The sequence below is a fragment of the Protopterus annectens genome, chromosome 3.part1 (genome assembly GCF_019279795.1).
Source record: "Protopterus annectens isolate FY-2018-M chromosome 3.part1, PAN1.0, whole genome shotgun sequence".
Taxonomy (NCBI): Eukaryota; Metazoa; Chordata; order Ceratodontiformes; family Protopteridae; genus Protopterus; species Protopterus annectens.
In genome coordinates, this window is record NC_056732.1 from 1,236,963,421 (window position 1) to 1,236,973,295 (window position 9,875).

Consider the following 9,875-nt stretch of genomic DNA (forward strand, 5'->3'; position numbering starts at 1 on the left):
TTCTTATTGTACCCGCAGACCTTGCTTCCTAGTACTTATATTATTCAATCCTTATCTACTTTTCTGGAGAAAAGTGTTGCTGCTCCAACACCAGCCTGAAAACATAGTGACTTCTGACAAACTGAATCTAGCAGTGCAGTTCCTGTCATTCAAGTAATAGCTTCAGTTACAAGCCTCTCAGAAGAAGTCATCTGCATTTTAAGAGTGGTAGAGAAACCCTGTACACAAGCAAGTCTTTTGAGGATAAGTTGAAACTATTGTGCTTTATGTCTGAAAGTGACTTGCTTCCTTATGCAGCAGAACCAGCTCTTGAGCACCTGTCCTGCCTTTTAGCCAGGGTCTTTGTCAGGTCTGTAGCTAAAGTTTATATTGGTGCCATTTCCCATTTTTACATAGGAGCAGAGAACGAGTCTTAAACCTCTTTGAGACCACGCAAAACATTACAAGCATTTCTCCAAAATTCAGGAATCTGGATCCACCATGAGACCTCAGTTTTATGCTAGAAAAGTTGAAACTTCCTTCTTCAAAACCAGCACGTAGAAAAGAGACGAAGTTCCTTTCTTAGAAATTCTTTTCTTTGTGACCATTATTTCAGCTAGAAGGGCCTCAGAGCATCTTACTTTTTATTTTTTTCTGTCTTTCCTGATCTTTGGTATTGACTAGGTTACTGTTAGTACTAATCCCGTTTTCATACCTAGAGTTGCTATAACAGAGATTTAAACCGGTATATCCCCTTATTGGTTTCATTTCTAGGATATTCAGATTAAGAGCAACACTTTATGTACTCCATATACGTTTAGCGGCAGCTGAGGTACTATACTACTAAAGTGATTTCTTTTGGATGGCCAACTCTTTGTATCCTTTGCTAAGGAAGGGAAGTCATAAAGATTACGTACAGTACCCGTTCATATGTTTGGCTGACTGCATAACTTAACTGCTTCCCATATACTTAGACACTGTTCTGGCGGTACAGACTTTATCTCCATTGCTATGTTTGGGAATGCATCACTGGACTAGATCTGCCTGACTGTGACTTGTGTGCACCTGTACATTTACAGTGCTGTCTAAGCTTATGTTAGCCTCCAGTTCTGAAGACTCATTTGTGCTGGCTATCCTTAAAGTGCTGGGTTTCATAAATTCCTCTATCCAGGAATATCTACAGCTCTGCTGTATGACTTTGCCCAATATGTCTTACTTCGGTCAGCTTGGAATGCAAGATGCAAAAGATATATAAACTGTTTCTTGGTGCAACTCGACAGCATTGTTGTGATTCATAAACTAACTTCAGAATAAAATATGACATTAATAATAGTGTATTTTACACTAGTGAAGCTCAAGAAAGTGAGCCTTGGTGGGTGTCAGTTTTCATTTTTCAGCCCTCTCTTCTTTTAGAAATACAGTACATGTTGTTTATGTATTAACTTGACAGAATACCTCAGGACTATTCAGTATGACTTTTTCATGTGTCAAGGTTTAAGTAGAAAGGGGGGAAATGATTTGTATATATGACAAGTGATGTGATTGTGACCTACTCTGTAGACTGGTAAAATATTTCTAGTTGTCTTTTGCACATCATGTAGCCATTTGTCAAATTTAAAAATGAAATAGTTCCTTTATATTACCTATTCTTATTTGATAGTGCCTTGAATGAACTGAATAAGAACCAGTCTTTGGGTCCTGCTTCTCATCTTATTAGTGTGCTATTCTACTACTCTGAGCCAAGCCCTTCACTGGAACAAAGTAAGTAATATTTCTTAATTTAGTCATTAGTATGAAGAAATATGCATGTCTAGCATTATAACTTGATTTTTGCTAATGCATTAATAGCTGAAACACAAGTAATAATGTTCATAACACACTGTGACTAGTGACAGTACGTTTATCTTAAGTGCAGTTTACACTTTATATAATACACACATGTACACATGCACACACTAGCACACTGGTACATACAGAGAAATACATTTTGAAAAAGATGATATGTGGTGCTTCTTATCACTGTAGTTATTAGTAATAGGTTAGTAGGTTCTTAAAGTTTTAGTAAGCTTAGGGGTGGAAGAGCTATCAAGAAGCTTAGCTACATAATCCTTGTAATGATAGGGATACACTATTCCCTTGTAGATAGGAGATCAGTGTTTATGCCAGGCATGAATTTATGGTTATCCAGCTAGTCTTCAAGGTTTGCTTTAAAGGTTTCCAGAGAGGTACTGCATTTTATGTACAGATAAACAAATGCAGGCTACTTATTGTGGAGCCAGATCACTTATACTTCCTCCAGACACTGAGGAGTGGCTGGTTCTCTGCAGGACCATCAACAAAAAAGAAAAGGAAAAGCCTTTGTGCTCAAAGTAATCTGCTGTTGTATTCCTGTAAGTGTTTTGCAGGAGGACAGTTAACCAGAGTAAAATGTACATGTTATTGAAATCAAGTTATAAAAACATGAAGTAATCCTTCTTTGATCCTTAAATTGTCCACTTTATTCAAGGTATTGAGCACATTCATCTATCAGACTGTGTCCTGTACAATGTTTCTTAATTTTATGTACAGAGGGAGTCTATTTCAAAAGTGGGAAATGCTTTTAGTAAGAAAAATGTTATGTTGATAGATACTGTTGATCTTACGGTAGAAGTTTATGTTGCTGAGGTGAACATTAGTTGAGGCTGTTTGAGCTATGAAAGTGAAATATGTTCTATACAGTATGTTGTATACAGTATGCTGATGATTCTACTATCATCTGTTGTGCAAAATCTCTCCCTGAACTTCAATCTCTAAGCCAAACTGTCTTCTCCATAGTAGAAACATGGTTCCAAAACCGGTGCCTACTCTTGAATGCCAAAAAAAACAAATTACTTCTGATTACTCCTAACAACAAGACCCCTCCCATACACTTCTCCATCCTAGCTAGTAATGGAACCCTTATATCACCTGAGCTGACCTGTAAGTTATTAGGAGTTACAATAGACAATAAACTCACTTTTGACAATCATATTAATAACACCATTAAGTCCGTTAACAGAAAATTAGGCTCCTTGTATAGGATAAGACCCTTCCTTACCCCTAAAGCAAGAACTACAGTTGCCCATTCTCATTTACTCTCTACCTCCTCTATGCTTCTCCCATTTATACTAATTTAAAACAAAACAATCTCAACAAACTTACCAAAGCCTACAACAGTATTGCGAGGTTTGTAACTGGTAAGCCCTATAGAACCCATCACTGCATTAATCTACATCAGCTAGACTGGCTTGAACTGCAAAATGCTCTGCTACTCTCTCAACTAACAATTGCTCATAAAATCTTCTACCTACCTAACAACACACCTACACTAAACAATCTTATAACACCCTATAATAATCTTCATTCCCAAAGCTCCTCTAATAAACTCCTATCTTATATACCCAAATCTAACAACTTGGCTGGTGACTCCTTGATGTTATGTGATCCTATCTCGCCTACATTCTGACTGATGGGTTCGGAGCCGATCCCTCGGCTCCGACTCGGCACGCTTATGCCAAAGAGCGAAGTCTCTTATTGGCTGAGCTTACTATATCCCAGGATGCACCACTACCAGTCCCCCAGATCTCGTTTGCCGCTAACAAGTGAAGACGTGGTCTCGAGCTGGCTGAGCTAAGTAGTGATTTTTTCACTAGTTTTTCTGTCAGGAATTTCTTTATTCTTCAACAAAAAGCTGTTTTAACAGCTATTCTTGTGTTTAGAGTGCGTTTGGTGAAATTTACTTGGTAAATTTTTGTGTTGTGAGAGTTGACTAGGAGTACCTCTTGTGTGGAAGGCCTTTCCCGGTCTTTTTGGTTGTAGGTAACTTCTGTTCTGTTAGGGATCTCGGATCCTTTATTTTTTACTGATATTTCTCTTTCTTTTAAAGAAGGACAAAGCAGAGAAAAAAATTATTCTAATTACAGAGTTTGTACTGTGTTTTGACTAACTCAGAATGTCTCAGGTACCTAGGCCTTCAGGCTTTAAAAAGTGCACCAAGTGCAACTTTAAAATGTCTATCACAGATGACCACTCTCTCTGTGTTTATTGTTTGGGTGCAAAACATTTGCAGGAGTCCTGCAGCGTGTGTCACGCTTTTTCCTCAAGGGTCCTCCAAGAGAGGAAAAATAAACTCATATTGAAAGGCATTATAAAACCCTCCTTTGAAGAAGCTTTAGCATCCTCTCCTTCTCCTGCTAAAAAGAAAAGGGCGTCGGCTCCGACCAGTCCGTCGGATCCGACCGCCAAAAGACATAGGCAGGCCTCTCCTTCGGCTCCAAGGACTTCGAGCCGAGGTCGAACGGTCTGCCTCAATGCCACCAGTCTCGACTCCTCTGGCTTCGGAGCCGATGGCTGGGGCATCGAGGCGGGTCATCTTCATCGGCTCCACTGGTTTCGGAGCCGATGAAGGTTGTCCGCCAGACACTTCCTCCTCGGCGCCAAGCCCTCCTCGCACCGATGGAAACTAGTTTGGGTATTCCTTCAGCCGATAGTCATCGAGTCGCCGAGCCGGGTCCCCTAGCCCCTTGGGGCCGTTGGAGAGGCCATCTCGAACCCGCTCAGTATCCTCTAGGTCATCGAGGATGTCAGATTCGACATAGACAGGGTGCTCCAAAGACTGTTCCAGTCCCCAGTCTTTCAAAAATTTGTTTCGGTTCCGACCCAGTTGGCTTCGGAGCCGACAGCCCATGCCCATGTCATTGCCATTCCTCCTCCGACCGCTGCCCGCCGGAGCAGGTGCTGTCGGAGCCGGTAGAGGTCTTAGGGTCGGCTCCGACCCTTACTCCAACACCGGCCTTCGGGTCCGAGTTTGGTACACGGACTTCTTCGGCTGGACCTGGGGTGATGTTTCGACCTATGCTGTCGGTTCCGAGCCTCCCTCTCGGTGCTTCGCCATGGGACTTCCGCCTGCTGTCATGGCTCCGGGGACCGGACACTCCCAGGATTCTGGGGTCCGGCTTTCAGAGCTATGAGGAGTGCCTTGGCCAAGTCTTCTTCGGCCATCTCTCCGGCTTTACCGGCACCTTCCCTGGGCGTGGAGACTGGGTCTTTGGCAGTTCCCCTGTCCTTAGGCAGCGGAGCCCTGGGCCTGAGGTTACCCCCATTGGGGTTCCCTCCTCCTGAGGGTTCTTCGAGTTGTCTTCAGAGGAGCCCCAAGGAAGAGATCGTGCAAGAGGAAGCACGTGGACTCCCCGAGTCTATTACATCGACACTGATCTTGATGATGCGGAGGGGTCCCAGTCGCCCTCGGATGATGTCTCATTTGCAGACATCTTAGAGATCCTCAAACAACGAGGCGGCTGGATATCCAAACCCCTCTGCTGATGAGTCAGTGCTTCTCAAGGCCTTTGGGGCTCAGCCTCCGCCTCCTGGGTGTCTCCGCCTCGACGAGCTCCTGGATTTAGTTTGTCGGAGGGCGTGGGAACATCCAGATACCGTGGAACCAGTCCCTTCTCGTCCTAACAAATTTTTGTCTGCCCCACCCGAGAAGGAGTTCCTGACCAAAGGCGTGGCTGTAGATGCCATGGTGGTGGCATCTGCTACACAACAGGACGTGGCAGAGGCTTCAACGTCCGTCCATCCTCCTAATAAGGAGTCTAGGAGCATGGACCGGTACGGGAAGCGCACCCTGACTTCAGCGGCCTTTACTTTAAGGTCCCTGAATTATTTGGCACATTTTACTAGGCTTCAGAGGGATCTGGTCAAAGAGCTGTCAGATTCCCTCTCAGGTAACCTACCTGAGCAGCTAGCCCAGTCGGTTAGCTCTCAGTTGGCTATCCTTGCTTCAATTTCTAACTCGTCCATGAGGCTCATTTCATATGCGCCAAGGGGCGGTAGAGTGGCAGGCACAGGTGTGGCTCACGGAGACAAGCCTGGCTCCGCTTGTGTCATTTTATGGAGGCCTTCAAGTCTTCCTTCGCCGACGCTCCCTTTGATGGGTCCTCTTTGTTTGGACCCAAGGTTAAAGACACTCTTACCCGCTGTGAGCAAGAAGGAAAAACTTTATCTGCCGTAGGTGCACGTTATTCCACTCCCTTTGGCCTTATCTCAAGGCTAAAGGACGAGGGAAGATGTGGTTCCGCAAATCACGTAAGTTTTTCCATCAACAGCAGGAAGATTGCCCTTCCAGAGGCAGAGGACGGGGAAATTTTTCTGGGAGACGCCGTCCCAGAGGCGGCAGAGGGCCCCGCAATTCTGGAGACCGCGAGTCCTTTCGTGGCTCTTCAGCCTCCCACACTTCATGAGGGATTGCCCGGCTGTGCTGCTCCGGAGCCAGTCGGGTGCCGTTTTGCCAAGCACCTAAAAGCCTGGGAGTCAATCACTCAGGACAGATGGGTGCTTCGGATTATTGCCGGAGGTTACACCATTCCCTTCACGCACTCACCCCCACCGTCCAAAAAAATCCCGGACCCACCACCCAGTCAAAGGGAAATTGCAGCCGCAGAAGCGTTAAAGCTGCTAGAAAAAGGAGTCATCCAACCGTCCCCACAGACCAGATCGGATCCGAAATTACTCAAGGTTCTTTTAGTGCCAAAAAAGACAGGGGACCTGAGACCAATATTGGATCTCAGCAGACTAAACCAATCCGTCATGAAATCCAAATTCCGAATGGTCACGTTACAATCCATTCTCCCATTATTGGAGAAGGATGTTTGGATGTGCTCCATAGATCTCAAGGACGCTTATTATCACATACCGATACATCGGCCCAAGAAGTATCTGCGCTTCAGCCTGGGAGACAGTCATTTCCAATTTTGTGCTCTGCCCTTTGGTCTCACCACAGCCCCCAGGGTGTTCACCAAATGTTTGGCAGTAGTAACTGCTCACCTGAGGAGTCTTGGATTCCAAGTGTTTCCCTATCTGGACGACTGGCTCCTGACTGCCACCACCAGTCATCTACTAATGGACAACCTCAAAGCCACCTTTTCCCTGGGTGCTACCCTGGGAAATACATTCAATTGGTCAAAGTCTGTCTTGCTGCCCTCTCAGCGCATAAGGTTCATAGGAGCAGAGATAGACTCAAAATTGATGCGCGTTTTTCTTCCTACCAAAAGGATCCAAACTTTACAAGGCCAAGTTCAAGCCCTGCTTTCAAGATCCAAGGCCCCAGCCAGGATGGTCCTGCAACTTTTAGGTTCGATGTCTGCCACGGTTCTTCTAGTTCCTCTGGCAAGATTGCACATGAGGGTCCTTCAGTGGCTATTGTCGACTCAATGGTCCTTTCAGGATCTTCCCCTCAATCACCCCATTATGATTACAGAAACGTACAAACGGGACCTTCGCTGGTGGCTTCAGACATCCAATCTAAATCAGGGAAGTCCTTTGTTATTCCCTCCAGTGGTCATCCTGACGACAGATGCCTCCCAGACAGGGTGGGGGGGGCATTGTCTGGGCAGGTTAGTTCAGGGTTCCTGGCTTCCAGACGAAACTTTTCTCCACATCAATGTATTGGAGATGAGGGCTGTACTTCTGTCCCTACAGGCCTTACACAAGTTTCTCCCTCAGGGCATCATCGCCATCCACACAGACAACATGTCGGTGGTCTGGTATCTAAACAAACAAGGAGGGACCAGATCTTACCCCCTTTGCAGAGAGGCCATGAGGGTGTGGGAATGGGCTGTAGCTACCAGCCGTTTCTTGGTAGTGACCCACATTCCAGGGAAATCAAATATATTGGCAGACAGATTAAGCAGGACAATTCTCTCTCCTCACGAGTGGTCCCTGAACGAAGCAGTAGCAGCTCAGGTTTTCAGAAGATGGGGACGCCGTGCTGCACCTGTTTGCAACACCACAAAATACAAAGTGCAAAAGGTTCTTCACCTTGACTCCACATCAGGGGGAAGCAACTATGGATGCTCTAGCACAACCTTGGCCAACAGGGCTACTTTATGCTTTTCCTCCGATTCCACTTCTCCCCAAAGTCATACAGAAAGCTTCTCAATTGGGGTCCACAATGATACTAATTGCTCAAGACTGGCCTCGTCAGGTATGGTTTCCCTACCTGAAGAAACATGCGGTGGACGATCCGTGGGTTTTAGATCTAACTCCGGATCTGCTAATTCATCAGTCGGGGCGACAACACCAGTCCCTTCACACTTTGCAGTTGACAGCTTGGCTCCTCCACTTCCGACCTTAGTCAGAAATCACACCTTAGACCCGGAAGTTATTCACATTTTATCTTCGGCCCACAAACCCACCACTAAGAAATTGTACCTCAGTAAGTGGAAGAGGTTTGCTATCTGGGCTCAACTCAGGGGCTTAGACCCTATTACTGCCCCGATCCCAGAGGTTTTGAAATTTTTAACATCCTTGTTTAATCAAGGATCTTCAGTATCTACTATTAAAGTCCAACTGGCAGCTATCTCTAAATTTCACGAATCCATGGATCCACCGTTGATGAGCAGCAGATTATGCAAAACTTTCATTAAAGGTGCGGGGCTGTTAAGACCCCCAGTTTTTCATCCTGCGCCTCCGTGGGATCTTGATTTGGTGCTTCGTGCATTAACATCTTTCCCTTTCGAACCGGCTGCTACATGTGAGTTAAAATATCTGTCTTGGAAAACTGCCTTCTTAGTTGCAATTACCTCTGCAAGAAGAGTTTCAGAGCTTCAAGCCCTATCTATCAAACCACCGTACTTGATTTTTCACAAGGATAGAGTATCACTTAGGCATAACCCATCTTTTGTCCCAAAGGTCTGTTCTAATCTCTGTCTCCAACAATCTCTAGAGCTACCAGTTTTCTTTCCAAAATTCTCCAATGAAGCAGAATACACTCTCCATAAATTGGATGTTCACAGGCAATTGTGCTTCTATCTAGACAGGACTCAGCAAATTCAGAATCAGACCAGTTGTTTGTGTCCTTCTCAGACAATAAATTGGGTAAAACCATCACAAAAGCTACTATCTCCAAATGGATTAGAGATTGTATAACTCAGGCTTATTCCTCTTCAAATAAGCAACTTACAACATCTATCAAAGCCCACTCTACCAGAGCTATGGCTACTTCTATAGCCTTTCATTCCAAGCTCGCTATTTCTGAGATTTGTGCTGCGGCTACTTGGTCCAATCCGCACACTTTCATTTCCCACTATAAATTGGATGTGGCATCTAAAGGGCGAGCATCATTTGGTTCCACGGTACTCAGGAGTGTTTTCCAGTGAGCCACCCAGGATTCAGGTGCTAGGACGCTGTCCCATCAGTCAGAATGTAGGCGAGATAGGATCACATAACATCTTTTAGTTATGTACTCACCATAACTTCAGATGTTTGGGATCCATCTCGCCTACATTCCTAATACCCACCCTCCTTCCCCCGGCCTTGGAGATCAGAAGAGATTGAACGGTTTTGAGTTCTACTGTTTTATCTTGTTTCATCTGATGATGTTATATAAGCAGTGCGTGCATGTGTGCATGTATGCGGACAAACTAGATCTGGGGGACTGGTAGTGGTGCATCCTGGGATATAGTAAGCTCAGCCAATAAGAGACTTCGCTCTTTGGCATAAGCGTGCCGAGTCAGAGCCGAGGGATCGGCTCCGAACCCATCAGTCAGAATGTAGGCGAGATGGATCCCAAACATCTGAAGTTATGGTGAGTACATAACTAAAAGTTCTCCATCACCACTGGTAAGCAATGGAACATGCTGCCACCTAACCTAACCTCAATTTCCTCCTTTCCCCTCTTCAAACATAATCTTAAAAATCACCTAAAAAAAACCACTGGTTATGCCCTTGCTGCAACCCTGACTAATACGCTACTCTTAGCTTGTAACCTCACTTCTCACTCTTTCTTTAAATTACTACTCTGGCAACAAATGTTCTGTAAATGTTATGTACCATAATTTGTTAATCCTGATGGTTTACTGTACAATGTTATGTTAATT

General features: G+C 44.9%; 1 protein-coding gene across 1 annotated transcript in view; it reads left to right on the plus strand.

Annotated features, from left to right (window-relative positions):
• IGHMBP2 (immunoglobulin mu DNA binding protein 2) overlaps window positions 1-9,875 on the plus strand; it is a 751,785-nt gene that overhangs the window by 153,715 nt on the left and 588,195 nt on the right. The window contains exon 5 of the mRNA XM_044067302.1: window positions 1,640-1,740. Coding sequence (XP_043923237.1) covers window positions 1,640-1,740 — 101 coding nt within the window. The remainder of the gene's footprint in view (window positions 1-1,639; window positions 1,741-9,875) is intronic.